The 16,824-nt window shown below is 39.4% G+C and overlaps 1 protein-coding gene across 1 annotated transcript in view; it reads left to right on the top strand.

Moving 5' to 3' along the window:
• The first annotated feature begins 1,265 nt into the window (after positions 1-1,265).
• CD96 (CD96 molecule) overlaps positions 1,266-16,824 on the top strand; it is a 50,025-nt gene continuing 34,466 nt past the window's right edge. The window contains 5 exon segments of the mRNA XM_074983518.1: positions 1,266-1,359; positions 4,988-5,419; positions 10,246-10,358; positions 12,445-12,670; positions 16,062-16,117. Coding sequence (XP_074839619.1) covers positions 1,266-1,359; positions 4,988-5,419; positions 10,246-10,358; positions 12,445-12,670; positions 16,062-16,117 — 921 coding nt within the window.

Below are 16,824 nucleotides of genomic sequence, written 5' to 3'. Positions count from 1 at the left end.
GATGTTGTACAAACTCCCAGAAACCCAAAACACTGTTTTAAGGAGGTGCTTCAGCAGCAATAGTACAGCTGGTTCATGGCTTTGCACATGTGGTGGGGAAGTCCCGTGGGATTTTTGCTTCTGACATGGTGAAAATGGAGGCAGGATGTATACACTCTGTCTGCTCCGTCTGCAGCAGTTGTAACTTTCAGGAAGCTGACAACGTCGCTCTGCATGGTTTTAAGTTACACGGGGTTTACTATGCTAATTAAAGCATTCGCCCTCTATTCTGCAGTTTGTGATATTGTGACTAATAATTAACCAGGAAACAAATTAAAAAAAAAATCAGTATAACTGGAAATACTCCAGTGCACTATTGTGGCAGATAGCTGCACACCAAACTTCTTCGGAAGCACACGGGATGGGAAAAAAAGCGGAAGAATCAACACAAAGGATGGTTCACTGGTAATAGATAGAAGGGGTTATTTTATGTAGCCCTGTAAAAGCAAATAGACCTTACCAAAACAAATAAACATGGACTCTGCCCCGAGGAGCTTTCTAAAAGTCCTTATCTCATAAGTCCTTACTTATTGGAGTAATCTTTGCAAATTAGAATAGTACCACGGATTTCAACTGCATTATCAGCATCCATAATGTTATTAGCTCACATGACGTTGAACAGAGTGTTCTCCTGGTCCACACTGAGTCCACACTTTGCTGTACTTCATGTTAATTAATTTTATGATTCAGAGGTGCTCATCAAGAGTAAAATTTGTTCAGCTCAGTCAGACCTGACAGGTTGAAGTAACTCTGAGAACAAAATTCCTGTCTGCTCAATGATGGGTTATTAAAAATGTAGTATCCTCCTTGTAAGTTACACTGTACCCCTGCTACTGACACTGCATGATACACACTTCTTAAACTTTTGGGTTATTTTCATGAAGCTTACATTTATCTTAATAACTATGTCTATTCTTTCTACAAAGTACCAGGTTGTGAACATGAGCTGTAGAACAGATGTCATTTTCAATTTATGGCCTAGATAGCATTTTCAGAGAGCATCTAAGGTTTACATTTTGAATAACAAGCCATGATCTTTACAGACAGGTTTTAAAAGGTGAACTAATTTTACTATCTCAAATATGAAAACCTCAGTTTCCTGTTGACGTTGCTGGTCTCTGAAACCATGCTGCAGTGGTGTATCAGCATTGATCAGATGTGTTCTCGTTATGCAGACTGTTCTGGCTTCCTTTTACAAAGACCTTGCAGCAGTTACTGAGACAACTATGGAAATGTTAATGTAACCTCAAGAGATGAAGATGGAGAAAAGGTGGCCTTCCTGTCTGTTTTGTTTGTTCATCCTAACACGTTGTGTTGATGGTAAGTGTTCCAGCAAAAGAGTTTGTTTATGCTCTTGGGTTAAAACTTTGTTCTATGAGTTGAGCATCTTTCATCTGAAAAAAAAAAGTTTTAAATTTCATTTAAGGCAAAAATCAAATGGCTAACAGTGGTCTTATGTTTCAAGCCAAATTTTTTATTATCTACAGTCAGATACAGATTACTACTGTTAAAGGTTAGCTAGCTGTACTGACTAGCAAGCCAGCATCTTTGAGTTGTGAGCCATTTTTACATCTGATTTTATTGCAATGAACTCACATATTTTAGGAGAATGTATGTTTTAGAAATGAATGATTCCAGCCTAGTTATGAGGGATTTTTAACTTTCTCTTCTCCTCCCCTGCAAAGTGTGACCATTCGTTGCAAAACCATGATATGGATTGCTTGGGATTCCTGGAAAGATTTTTTCCCCAGCTGTGTGCTGTATTAAGGGGTCACCAGACAAGGTTGTCATTAGGAGAATATCTCTGCGGCAGATGGGAAATATGATGCCCAGCAAACACACACACACACACACACACACACCAGAAAGAGCCAGGTGACCATGGGAGCTCAGGTTAGCTGACTGAGTACTATCTTTCCCAGACTCCCAGCTACATACTTAGCCTGAGCTGCCACCTATGCTGTTGCAGACACTTTGCTGTTCTTACACTACTAGATCAAGCAAAGGTAATATAAGTATGTCTCTTCAAGCTGGGAATTACCCTACCCAGCTCCTATGTAAATGCACCCTTAGAATAAGGCATTTTAAATATTCGAATGCGACTTGAAAGAAGGGAGAGGTTCTGTGTCTATATTAAGGTAGCTTAGTCAACACCAGCCTTCTTAAAAATTACAGTTGGGCCTGAAACTACTAACCCTTCCTTTGTGTGGTCTGAAGTTTAAGGGTACTTAAAACCTTTGGCTGATTGTGTATATGAATGTTGTGGCTTGAGTACAATTTTCAAATCCAAACATAAAGATGTTCCAGGTACCTAACTGGTACTGCCATACATATATGAACATGTTTATCAATGGCTGCATGTAGATGGAGCAGGTCAAGGAATTTAACTACTTTTGTGAGGGAAATGGATTATGACGATAAAAAATGCAAAAAAAAAAAACCCTCAGTTTAATTTAGGAAACTGCCTTGAACATTGCTAAAATTATATTTCTTTTCATTGGTAATGAAAGGAAAGAACAGAGTCAAGATAACCAAAGGAAATTGGTATTACACACAAAGAAGCAATTGTCTGTATTGAATCTCAACAAAACACAGGTTATCGCAAAATCCTGCAGTATAGCCAGGCAAAACTCCCAAGAAAGTTCTCGACAGCTACAAATGTTCTGTCCTTAATAAAGATCAGGTCACTGAGCAAAGCAGAACTAAAAGAGACTTTCTGGGTCATTAAGTCCAGTCTATTGCAGACAGCCCTGTCATATTATCCATTCATAATTTATCAGGAGTCCTTTTCAAACTCTTTGGGTATTTTGCCCTTAAACAAAACTTAAACTCTTTCTTGAAGGCTGTTCCACAGCCTCACTCCTCTGATGGTTAGAAACTTTGTTTTTCATCTTTAAATGTGTCTGAGTTGCCCATGTTGCAAGCTGCTGTGAATGGGTGAAACATCTTTCAGGAAAAGGGTTTAAGTATGGACCTAAGAGCATCTGAATGTTTTTTGTTTGTCTTCTGTTTTTAATATTGAGGTAAAAATGGAGTTGTTAAAATAATTGGCAAGATTCCAGTGCCAAAATAAGAGAGAGCTGCAGCACACTTTCAGATAAAATTGACTCTCTCAATTTGGAGCTGTGTCAAGCACTTAATATACAAAAAAAGTTGACATACTAAAAGGTTTATCCCTAATTCCTGCTGGATGTGGCTCTCTGATTTGGATATAAGCCGTTAAAAATAAGTTTATTTGTGAGTTCTCTGTCTGGAAACTCTTTAAGTGATACTATCTTTTGAACGTAACAGATACTGTTAATAAGTAATAAGTAAGTAGAGATCTCAGATTAGTCTCTGTCATCATACTGGACAGATCCTGAAATTTTCATTTAGGCAACTTTTCCACTTCAAGCTTAATTTGTGCATGTTAGCCTCTACTCCCTTTTATTTTACTGTAAAGAATATAAGGAGGGGTGATACTAAAAGCTGGAGATAAGTGAACTTTACCTGACTACTCAGTTACCTTGCTTCTGTTTCATGCTTCTTTTCACTTGGTTTCATATATGATTCCTATAGTACCACTTCTTCTGCAATGAGCTTTCAGAGAACTGCCCACTCTGAACTCCTTGCAGGACTGGGGCATTAGAATGTAAATGCATCAGGGCCTGTATTTTGGCTTTATAGCTGTAAGGATAATTCCTAGAGAACTACTAACATGGCATAAATGACAAATGAGTTCACTGCTAAATTACATGTTCCCCCGTCTGCAAGGGCATTTAGGGACTGTATTATATAGAGTCATAGGACCAGAAGGGGCGTCCAAGAGTCTCTGTATTCATGATGGGACTAGGTCAATCCCTGACAAAGTTAAATATAACATAAAATTAAATTAAATTGCGCTACCGCTTTAAAGATTTAAATTGAATAAAATGACTTAGAAGTGGTAACTGCTGGGTTTGAGGAGGCACAAAAAACTTGAGAAAGAGATGTAAAAAATATGGCTGTTATAATAGCTACATTGTTTGGGAATTGTGTGGAGAAGTTTGCTGAGTATTTTCAAGGTGGTCTCTAAAAATGAGGAGAGGCTGAAATAGATGATGTAGAGGCCCTTTTTTCTGAAAGTTTCTAGAGTCTGCCAAATACTTCACATAAAAGGTTGATCAATATCTGGCACCATGGTTTGGTTAAGTGGAGTACAGCTGTAGGACACTGCTCTGTATAACTTCATCAGTTGATAGCTACCTGGGAACTTGCTGCATATAAAAATGATGCAAACCGTGGCCCTGGAAACTCAAAAAAGACAGTGGAGGTACTCTGACTTCTTTTCCTCCTGAGGGAAGAGAGAGAGTCAATTTTGATCTAGTGGCAGCTATTTTTGGAAAGAAAGCAAAAAATCTCTTGGTAAATCTTCTCAAAGCACCTCAGAAAATTAACAAACTGAGGAATAAACTCTATGCACCAGGAGGCTGCTTGCTTCAATTCTGATATATGCTGTCTATGGTGGAAAGCAGAAGCTGTCTCGCAAGATCCATGTAAAAGAATACATTTTTCCTACAGAAAGCGCAGAGTTAATTGAAAAAGGCAGAATGCAATTGCTCAAAATAGAATTAGCAAAGCAGGGTTAATAAGCCATAATGTCTCTACTGTACATGTCACTTGAAAGATCACATACAAAGCTTCCTATCTGAGTGGCATGATGGGTGCTCCCCGCTCAATCTACTTGCACCATTTTTCCCCCCTTTTCCCCTACAGTTACCTTCTGGAATCTGTACTAGTGATTTACTCTTTCCATCATTTGCTAAAGCTTTCCACTGCGCTTAATATTGCGGTTCTATATTTTAGGCCCCATATAATTATATAGCTGTCACTTTCTATGTAGTGAAAGCACCGAAAGTGTTGAGAAAATTTAAAAGATAGTTATTTATAAACATTGCTTGACATGACAGTTCTTCTGTTTCTTTTTAAGGCCACCTTGAAGGCCCCATTATAAAGGCAGAAGCAATCCATGCTCTCCCTGGCAGTAATGTGACTCTTGTGTGCAGCATCCTGAGTGGAGATGAGCTTCATGTGACACAGACACAGTGGTCAAAGACTGATGATGAACCACCCAGTAGAATAGCTGTATATCACCCTATATATGGCATTACATACTTACCTTTTTCTAAGACGTCTTATAAGTATTCAGTGACTTTCAGTACGACTCCCCACCATTGCAGGGTAGATCCTACCGAGACCTGGAGTCCCCATGATGCCAGTGCAAACGCCCTGCAGTGCCATCAGTGGAGTCTACATTTGCACAACGTTAGTCTCTCACTCATGGGGCAGTATGAGTGTAGCTTTGCTACCTACCCATATGGGACAAAGGCTGCAGAAATTAATCTTACAATCCAGGCAGAAGGTAAGTGACATGAAAATACCTCTTGCTTTTCGATAACACTTAAGGGAAAAAAAACAGAACAAGTCCATGTGGTGAATAATTTTGTTTGGCTACATTCAATTTGCTCAGTGATTGCAGATGAGCACTTGTGTAGTCCTGCTGATGCCTAAACAGGTTGCTCTGTCTGATTTACCTGGTGTCTGACAGTCCAGTATGCCTTGCCTTACCATACGTAAACAGTGCCTCTTGAGGAACAGAGCACAATTTTATTTATGTGCAGGAAATTGGTGAGTGGAGGGAGGATGGCTGATGTATGTTCCTTAAGGAGGATAAAGACATAATAGACAGAGAAATGGGCCTGACCATGCAGCATGCTTGGGGTGGAGGAGCTCTCCTGAAGAGAGCTAACTCACAAACTAAAGTCTGCTGAACCTGCCAAGTTTCATCTCTGGGCGATATGAGGTCAATGAGCTCCACCTCATTTCTTTCCAGCATCATTAATGTGATGTTTATGAAACTTGGTCCAATTTGCTAAAAGGTTAGGGAGCCAGGATCAAATTCTTGATTTGGAAAAAAAATGGCTTCTAATAAAATGAAAAAAGTGAAGAAATGTGCTATTTTCCTTTTATGAGAGAATTTAGTTCCCTATTAAAATCAGCTAGGTTTTCCTGGTTGCTTTAAAAAACAATTGAAATATGTGATTTCAAGTATTTAATACTACAGGAGTGAGAAAGGGAAAAGGACAGTAGGACTCTGATTTATCATTGCTTGGGCTCTGTGTCTCTTGTACTTTTTCTCCCATGTGGAAAAATCATGTGCTGACCTTGAGGAATGTCTAAACAGTACAGGGAAGTTGCAAATAGTAACATGTTTGTCCTCTTGTAGGGTAGAGAATAGGCACAAAACAGAATGGTAGAGGCTGCATTAAGAGACACCTACCAGCCTTAAGGGCAAAATATTGTTGACTTGAATGGCTAATTTGGCCCTACATTAGATTCCTTCAGCAAAGAGGCACATAGGCCAGGAGATGCAAGCTGAAATCCAGAGTCTCCCACTTGGGCTACGTCTACACTATAGCGATCTGTCTACAGACGTTACTGTTGGAAGATACTTCCAACAAAACTTCTGATGATAGATTGTGGGCACACATGGGAGTGGACCAGTCTGTCAATCCAACCTGTCAACAGAGAGTGACTAGACTGCCTGGCCACTCTCTTGATAGAACAGCCAACTGGAAGCACAGCAAACAGGGCTGCTTGGTGTCCTGGAAGCCCTGTGTGTTGATAGAGGGCCCCTCAGAGCATCCATATTGGCTTTCTGTCAACAGATTCTGTGGAGAAAGGCATTGTGCCTCCTGGGTGAATGGCAGAACACTGCCAACAGAAGTGCCACGTTTTATTAATTTTCTTTCGACAGAGCACCTTGGAAAGTGGATACTCTGAGTTTTGTTGACAAAACACCAGTGTCATTGACAAAACTCTCTAGTGTAGATGTAGCCTTGGAGTTGTTAGTATGTAGGCACTGGCTTTGAGTACTGACTTGCTAAAACAAACAAGGACAAACTTGCTCAGAAGTATGAGTTGAAATGGCAAATGTTGGTTTATTAAGAAGGTTCTGTCTTAACTTGTGGGCACAGGACGTTCATTAGAGTCACTGCACAGTCTCCTCTTCAGCGAGCTTCTTGCCCTTTGACTAACAGAAAAAGACAGAAAGTAAACCAGTGAAGAGAGGTGAGACTCTCTAAATTATCTGAGTCATGAATGAGGGAATTTTTCCCATATTTAAAGAGAGATTATAAACCTACCAGACACTGCGAAGAGCACTCTGTACAACAGCCAACCTGCACACTTGACACCCAGGAAGTTCTGCTTCCATGCCAGGGATATGATACAGGCCTACAGTGTGGAGAGCCTGGGTTGGAGGCAATGAAAGGACCCATGGTATAGAGACTCTAGAAGAAATCCACAGAGACTTTAACAGTCTACACCCCACTATCAACTTATGCCTCGATTACTCCATGCAAGAGATACATTTCCTGGACGCTACAGTACTTATCAAGGATGGCCTGATCAGTACCACACTGTACCAAAAACCTACTGATCGCTATACTTACCTACACCCTTCTAGCTTCCATCCTGCACACATAACTAGATCTATTGTTTACAGTCAAGCTCTTAGGTACAATCGCATTTGCTCTGATCCAACTGACAGAAACCAAAAACAACAAGAACTTTACCAAATATTTATAAACCTGAATTACCCACCAGGAGAAGTAAAAAAACAAATCAACAAGGCCAGACGAATACCCAGAGACCAGCTACTCCAAGACTGGCCCAAAAAAGCCAAGAACAGAACACCATTGGTCATCACCTACAGCCCCCAACTCAGACCACTGCAACGAATTATTAAAGACCTACAACCTATCCTTAATCAGGATGCCACACTCCAGAAGGCCCTGGGTGACATGCCTGTTCTCTCCTACAGACAACCTCCCAACCCTATGAGGATCCTCACAAACAGCCACAGTCTATACCCCAGGAATAACGGTCCTGGAACCTTCCCTTGCAACAAAGCCCGCTGCCAGCTTTGTCCACATATCTTCTCTGGAAATACCATCACTGGACCTAACCAGGTTACTCACAGAATCACGGGCACTTTCTCATGCTCCTCTACTAACATCACGTATGCCGTCATGTGCCAACAATGCCCGGATGCTTTGTATATTGGACAGACTTCTAACTCCCTTAGACAAAGGGTCAATGGGCGCAAAACAGACATCAAAACACTCCAGATCCACAAACCAGTTAGTTAACATTTTAATGGAATGGGGCATTCTGTTAAAGACTTAAGAGTATGTGTGTTACTGAAAAAAGCCTTTCACACCGCTATTCAAAGGGAAGCAGCCGAGCTGGCTTTTATATTCAAATTCAGCACATTAACACGTGGTTTGAACGGGGATGGGAATTTTCTGAGTCACTATAGGGGCTCGTCTGCATACTTGGCTTAATCTAATTCTTGACCTTCCCCCCCACTCTCTGATTTGCTCACCTTGATCATTTTTTTCTGATTTGTCCTCCTTAATTACTGTTTTTGGTTCTCTGTGCCTTAAATATTGAGTCTGTTCTGGTCTGGCTATGGTCTGAAGAAGTGGGTCTGTCCCATGAAAGCTCACCTAATACATTATTTTGCTAGTCTTTAAAGTGCTACTTGATTGCTTTTTGTTTTGATAGTACTGCCTCAGAAGTTGACTTTAAGTTAATTCTTTGTGTTGGGTTTTCTTTCTGCTTGAAAGAAATGAAGCTGCTCTCCCTGTTTCTTGTTGAGGCAGACCTCCCCAGCACTTAGCATTTCTACCTAAATGGGTTAAAACAAGGACAACTGTAGCTCATGTTTGGTTTGAAACTGGCTTTTTATGCATCAATGCCTCAAGCCACCAGAGCAAACCAAGCATTATTACTGCATTTATCAACGTGGCTATAAGCAGACGTATATTTGAAGGGGGAAAAACTTGCGAAGGGTGTACATACAGATCTTAGCAGACAGTTTGTTACTAGAGAACTGAAATGAAGAACTGCTAAAAATAATAGAGCTGTTGACACAGGATTCTGAGAAAGAAGACAAGCAGCCTGTAAAAATACTTTGTCAAGAAATCATGTTTTAGACACCTTTTCCTTTTTGCCTACTGTCCTTACTTAAACCTATCTTTCTGTAGCATACTTAATGGCATATAACTTACCTGCTGGCTTGCCAGAACAGTTTTGCTGTACTAACCGGTATTTTGCAAAACAAAGCAGCAGAAATGTAGCACTTTAAAGACTAACAAAATGATTTATTCGGCGATGAGCTTTGGTGGGACAGAGCCACTGATGAAGCTGCAATGACAACTGATGAAGTGGGTCTGTCCCACAGAAGCTCATCTCTGAATAAATCATTTTGTTAGTCTTTAAAGTGCTACATTTCTGCTGCTTTGTTTTGTTGGAGTACAGACTAACAGGGCTACCTTTCTGTTACTAGGTACTTGAGAAGTTAAAGTTTCACTCTATTTTCCCCTTTCTGGATTGTTGTGTGAAGCAAATCAGTGCCCTTTTGTAATTCCGTGATAGCAACTTTTACCATTGCAGAGGTCCTTCTGTATAGAAATACATACAAAAACTTCCTATTTTGAGTTTCCTGCAGAATGTTTTGAGGGCTGCAATTCAGTGTCTTTATGACAAAGGCTGCCTGCAGTGTGTATTTCACTTCCAGAAATAAAGGTTGTCATTGCAACCCAGAAACGCATTGCTACAGAAAGTCCACATAGACAAATAACCTGTGCCTGGGGGAAAATAGAGAGAATACTTAATTCACATGAGATTATGCAAGGCTTAATAGATGTTTGTAATGCTTCTTGAGATCCCAAGATGGAAAGTACCAAAGATGGACAAACTAGTGTTAAGATTCATTCCAGTAGAATTTTGAGATTTACGAAAGTGTCAGATGGAAGAGAACAAACTCGGTGTTTTCCCCCCATTGCCCAGTTTCCCTTCTCAGACTAACTCTTGATTATGCAACTAACAGAATTTCTTTTGCAAGCACTCTACGTACAATATTCCTGTGGAACTCAGTGGTACATTCAGGCATAGGGTTACTTTCAGAATTGGAATCGTGGCTTTCAGTTTGCAAATGAGTCTGTAAAAGATTATTGTGCTTTCAAAATAATTTTAAACTGATTTTTTTTTACCCACAAGTGCCTATTCTATGGAATTAATAGCATAAGGAACAGCAGTCAATGCATTTATGTTTTAAAGCACACCACACACTTTAATAATTTTCTTAATCTTTCTTGCTTTTTACTCCATTTATACAAGATGAGAATCACTATGCAGTAGTGGAAACCCTATTAAACCAGACATTGGAAATTCCATGCTTTCAGAACATGACTTCCATAAATTTATCCAAGTATCCTTTGAAATGGCTAATGGTAAGTATAAATTTCCTCCATCATTTGTTAAAAAGTAAGGAATAAATCATAGCAAATAGAAATGTTATGCTTTCCCAGTGGGGATGAAAATAGTTAAAGGTTGTTACACAAGAGGAATAGACACCATCAGTACCTGAGTAAACATCAGACTGTGACAACAGGGAGGGTAGATATGCAATGTTGCATAGTCAACATGCAGCATACCTATCACTGGAAACAGCAACAGAGAGGGAGCTGCGCTAGTCTATATACTATCAAAACAAAAAAGCAGTCACGTAGCACTTTAAAGACTAACAAAATAATTTATTAGGTGATGAGCTTTCGTGGGACAGACCCACTTCTTCAGACCATAGCCAGACCAGAACAGACTCAATATTTAAGGCACAGAGAAATAGTAATCAAACGTTGACAAATCAGAAAAAAGTTATCAAGGTAAGCAAATCAGAGAGCAGAGGGGCAGAATACTCTCTGATTTGCTCACCTTGATAATTTTTTTTTTCTGATTTGTCCTCCTTGCTTACTGTTTTTGGTTCTCTGTGCCTTAAATATTGAGTCTGTTGTGGTCTGGCTATGGTCTGAAGAAGTGGGTCTGTCCCACGAAAACTCATCACCTAATAAATTATTTTGTTAGTCTTTAAAGTGCTACTTGATTGCTTTTTTGTTTGGAAACAGCACGTTAGAGAACGACAACAACAAAACGACATGGATCTAGTAGTTTAATTTTTCACTGAATAATTGAAACCAAAACATAAGTTGGGAAGGGAAGCAAAACAGGTAACCAAATGACAATATTAAAAAAAACAAAAACAAACTATGCATTATTGTTTTTTACATTAGTTTAATTCTTGGCTAGTTGAAGCTTTCCCAAATGTCCATCATCATACAGGATTATCTTTTCCCAGTTATTTGATAAGTAATGTGTCTGGTGATTTCAGTGAGAGTGAGGCTAAATTAAGATATTTTTGCTTACTGCAGTGCTAACTTTCAGTTTAAGAAGGGAAAGGGCAGGGAGAACAAAATACCCCAGAGATGCAGATGACTGGGCTTGTGAAACCTCCTCCCAAACAAGTTTTGAAGATTTTGGCTTGGAGTTTGGCAGTTTATTTTTGGAATTCCATGTTACTTTTCTCAGTAATCTTTGTATTTTTGTCATCTTTATCTTGTTGGATTGCATTAAGTAATTCAGAGATGAAGATCAGCAGACTATATCCTTGACATTGCTCATTATTTTCTATACCTTGTTTGCTCTTTTTGAGGTTTATATGTGTTGACATCTGTTATTTTTGAAATGAGTAAATAAATTGAGTGCCTATTTAATATGACCTTCAAAAACAAGCATAAATTCTATTTTCTCATGGCTCAGTCCACTTTGGGCTATTGGTTTGAATCTCCTCTTCTTCGGACAACGTTAAATCAAAAATTAGCAATTTTCTAGGGCAAATCTGCACATTGTGCTAATTTATATTTAGTGATGTTAATTTAAGATGTAATTTGGAAAAAAGATACCAAAAGTTCATAATTACTTCATGTACTAAAATATGGTACATATTGAGATTGTGAGCATATGAACACACAGAGAAAGGGAGTCAATTCTAACTATAGGTATTGCTTCTAGCTCTGTCATACAAAAGTCAATTGAAGATGATGGCGTTCAGCTTTTAAGTTAGTTTGGTGCAACTAGAAATAATAATATTAATAAGGATGATAAAGTATGTCTGTAACTTTTCTTCAGTCTTCATTGTGCTAATGTTGCCCAACACTGTGTGGAAGGGCAACTGCAGATGAGAAGGACATTGTGTAGTTTGTGTCAAAGCCACAGGACTATATTTCAGGAGACTTGACCATAAACTAGTAAACCAGGTACTCCATGTCTATTTCCTCCATGAATAAAATGAAGACCATGGACATTTTCTGAGGTACTCTAAGATCCTGGAATTGAAAAGGCTATGTAAGTGATAAGCATAAATGTTGCAACCATAGGCTGATCTCTAAGGCTTTGACTCAAGAATGATGAGAAGGAAATGATTGTTATGGAGGGATGCCGGAGCTGGTGATGGGAAGAAACATCTGCTTATATTTTAAACAGGGGGAAAACGGACATGAAGAAGCAAATCTTACAATCAAAGAGTTCTACCAGCAGGATATGAGTAAGATGAATAATCTATTATATCAGGAAAGAATTCAGCTAGCTCCAGACAATGCACTAAAGATTTCCCCCATCAAAATCGTTGATGACAGCAACGTGTTTTTTTGCCATGTGATGTACCACCCTGAAAGAATACTGACAAGCATCACCAAAGTGAGAGTATTTGGTAAGAGGTTTATGATGACTTTACCTTTTTGGCACGATAAAGACCTTTGATTCATGCGATGTGAGCAGCCATTTTGTTCCTGTGAATTACTTCAGAAAATAAACCCAGGTTTCTTAACAACCACTTGAGGACAGATTTCAAAAGCTGGCAGTAGCACCTGCAATACTGAGGAAAATAACTGTGGAAAGCATCATGCTGGGTGTGCAAATGGACACTCAATGTGCAAGCAGTTGTGCAGAACATATGTCTGTATGTGTAAATTTGCATGATAACAATTGGAGATTCATGGACATTCACGGTAAATCCCATTGTGCCCTTGTCAACTGAGAACACACAGAATTGTAGCCTTTACTGGCTTCTGACCAGTTCAATTATAAATCACGCAGAAGATTTAGTAAATGACTAGTGATTTTGGGTACTGCTTGTATCTTATGCCTAACCTGAAATAAATTAAAAGGGCCTGATTTTCAGAAAATTGCTGTCCACCCTCTGAAAATCATCAGCTGGGCACCTGCAAATCCCATGTTACTATTTTATCAAACCTTGGTCTGGTCTGTGGTAAATACAGTAAGACATCTGCTTTAAAACAGCGAAATACAAGTGGACAGCATTGTTTGCTATGTCAAAGACATGGGGAAATGTGAGGTGATTAATCTGCTTATGGTAAACTTGGGTCTTTGAAGGTACAACTCCAGGGCTGCTAAAGTGAATGAGCATTGAGAGGAGGGGCTACCAACATGTTTATTGTATAACCACCTGCTCTCAGGAGTTTTCAACACAGCTCACACTGTGCTGAAGCTCAGACTGCAAAGATTCAGCAGGGAGCAATATATTTAATAAAGGAAATTCTTTTGCGCTATTAGACGCAAAGCAGAGAGACCCAAATATGTAAGTTGATGGTCTGACATTTCCTCTTGTGCCCATGTGAGTCAGAAAGGGTTTCTTGGTTTAAAAAGTGACCTTTGGCAAATAATTACTACAGCCTGGATAGTCACCTGAGTACTGAAAAGTATTAAAACTGCTGCAATTAGAATAGTCCCTTGTGCTTCATCTGCCAAGTGAGACATTAGTACATTTTGCTTGTTATTCATGTAAACTTGTGTCTGGGTGGTTGTGCTCAAAGACAAGTACACAGACAAGTCAGCAGGAAATGGGATGCAGGCGGAAGCAAAGCAGACACAAGCACAAACCAAAAAATCCGGTCTTTTGCTATGCTCTTTGAGGACAACCTCAGTCAAATCCCATCTGCCGGACTGGAGGAGTATGGCTCTGTCCCATAGATAGTCTTGGGAACCCTTCCCCTCCTTACCCTAAGTCAGTAGAAAGGTTAGAGGGAGTTTCAGAGCCTGATTTGAGGTCTCTCAAGTCTTAGTCCCACATGTTAAAAAGGCAAACCACAGACCAAAGGGACTGCAGCTTGCTTCTCCTTCTCTTTGCTCGTATTTAATATTTTATCAGATTAATTGGCTAGTGTTCACTCTCCTTTCTTCTCCACTATGTTGCATGTGTGTATGTCTACATAGTTTTATTTCCTGGGTGCAGTTTTGGTGTATATCATACTGTGTGATACACTCTCTGCCTACCTGTTCTCATTTTATACATCTCAAGTGGAGCAGAAGGAGCAGAGCTTTAATATAATTATTCCTGTTAATACCCTGGTGTAAGAAAGTCCCTAATAAGCATTGAGCTAGTATAGCAATAAACATCAATGAATAATTTTGGGGATTGGGTTAATAGAAGAATTCTTGAACAAGATGCTTAGCAAACCTGCCTTTTCTCCAATTGAGTGCTCTATAATAGCAAGAACTGTTGTTTCTCAAGTCTGAACTTGCCTGATAGATCAGTCAACTAAAAGCCCAACACCAGGAATCTCTGTCCTACATATTGAATTCTGACAGGTCCTGAAACACCTGTAAAGATCCTAGAAAGCTAAGTGGATGCCAAAATTAAAAGAAGTTAGACAGAAAAAAATTAAATAATCTAGTTGCACACCAAATATAATTTACTGAAAAGGAGGAAACAGCACATCCAGCAACAATCATGAATTCTGGAAAAAATGTACCCGGCTGTGGTTTAAAATAAATAGATACAAAAAGAATGGGCAAAAATGGCTATAACGTAATAATTACTGACCAAATCTTCATGCAATATTCAAAACACAGGTATCCAAACTGTTTGTGAAGTCTGAAAAAGTATGACTGTCTTCTTCCCAGCGCATTGTTATTCATTCTCCTGTACTGCCTAAGATAAAGTAAAGGTTGGAAACAGAATCTTTGAAAGCATCAGTCTCTGAGTTCAGTATCTGGAGGCAATGTGAAGAACTCCTCCAAAAAATCTCAACAACCCACAAATAAGAGCTGCTACACAACATAAGCAACACCCAAAACCTTCAAACTAAAACCTGTTTTACTCCAGATAAATGTAGTTAGCAAACCTGGCAACTCAGGCCAAAGATTCCAAAAGTAATAAGATGAGACAAAAGAGAGCCACATGGATGAACTAACCTGACTCGAACAGAACAGCTTTTTGTCATCCTGAAGTGCCACACCGATGTAGGCAGAATTCCTTCATAAAGTGGTGCCATGGTTCTATCCAAGCAAACTGAGCAAACATTTTGGGATAGAGAGCAAAGGCAACACAGCTAAAACTGGGAAAAATGTAGGCAGGAAACCAGAAGAACCAGAACTCCCAAAAGAAACCCAGGGTAACCTACCTATATTTCCAGTCCAGTTTTTCAGTTGAAACAGGGCTACAGAGTTAAGGCAAGATTGAGATAAGCATTGATTCTGGGGGAGTTTAATCCAAATCTTTTGTGGTTCATCAGTCACGATCCACAATCTGTCTGAAGGGTCTGTAGCTGAACAAATAAGTCCTTTGACATTATTGGTGACCTGAACATTAAGTGGTGCTAGAAAGTGCTTTCTATTTTTGAATGATTGTTCAGTGACCTGTTGTTTTTAGAAGGAGAAAACATTTAGATGGGCTTAAAAACATATGTCAGCTCATACTAGTATTGTCACCTGTACTCAGTGAAACAATGCATTTAAGGCAAAAAAGGTGCCTAGTCTTCCTCCTCCTTAGGCTATGGCTACCATCATTCTATATATAATGTGTTATGAACTGACGTCTGGGTACATGTGTCTCGGATACCAGGATAATAACATGATATAGTACAGGTTGTAGGCTATACTGGATGTAGCAATTACAAGTGTCAGTATCTACAGCAGTATTTATCGTGCACCACCCAAACATGTATGAAGTCATTATGAAGAAGCACAAGTTGATCTTAGCTTTATATTCCCTAAAATTAACACTGAGAGTCATGTGAGAAGTTAACTTATTGTGGTGATTGCTGCTAGTTTCATTAACAAGTATTTCATTTGCTTTTAAGCCATACCAGAAATCTCCATTGAGCTCCAAAATAACTCCAATGGCACCATGGGGGAGGTGAGTGATTTTAGAGTTTACAGAACATTCAGGCACCCGGGTAAGCCATATAGATTATTTGAGTACAGTTGTTCATACTTTTTTACCTGAAGTATTTTTGAACCATCTTATTGGTATGGAACAGTGTGCATGAACGAGACATAAAACACTATTGCCTGTTACTAATTGTTAAAGATCCCAGAGTATATTTGCTTTACCACACCTTCATATCCATCAATGAGGGATGCAAATGCACTTGAGCAGGTCCAGCAGAGACCAATGAAAATAATTAGGGGGCTGGAGCACATGACCTGTGAGGAGAGGGTGAGGGATCTAGGCTTATTTAGTTTGCAGAAGAGAAGAGCAAGGGGTGATTTGATAGCAGCCTTCAACTTCCTGGAGGAGAGCTCTAAAGAGGATAGAGAGAGGATGTTTTCAGTACTGACTGACAGCAGAACAAAGAGCAATGGTCTCAAGTTGCAGGGGGAGAGGTGTAGGTTGGATATTAGGAAAAGCTATTTCACAAGGAGGGTGGTGAAGCACTGGAATGGTAGATTCTCCATCCTTAGAGGTTTTTAAGTCCCAGCTTGATAAAGTCTTGGCTGGGATGAGTTAGTTGAGGTTGATCCTGCTTTAGGCAGCGGACCAGACTAGATGAGTCCTGAGTCCCTTCCAGTCCTATGATTCTATGAGGGAGTTGTTGAGGATGATCGATGGGGATATTGCTA

The sequence above is a fragment of the Carettochelys insculpta genome, chromosome 1, assembly GCF_033958435.1.
Source record: "Carettochelys insculpta isolate YL-2023 chromosome 1, ASM3395843v1, whole genome shotgun sequence".
Taxonomy (NCBI): Eukaryota; Metazoa; Chordata; order Testudines; family Carettochelyidae; genus Carettochelys; species Carettochelys insculpta.
The sequence above is the reverse complement of the archived record's forward strand: the minus strand, read 5'-3'. Positions and strand labels throughout refer to the sequence as shown.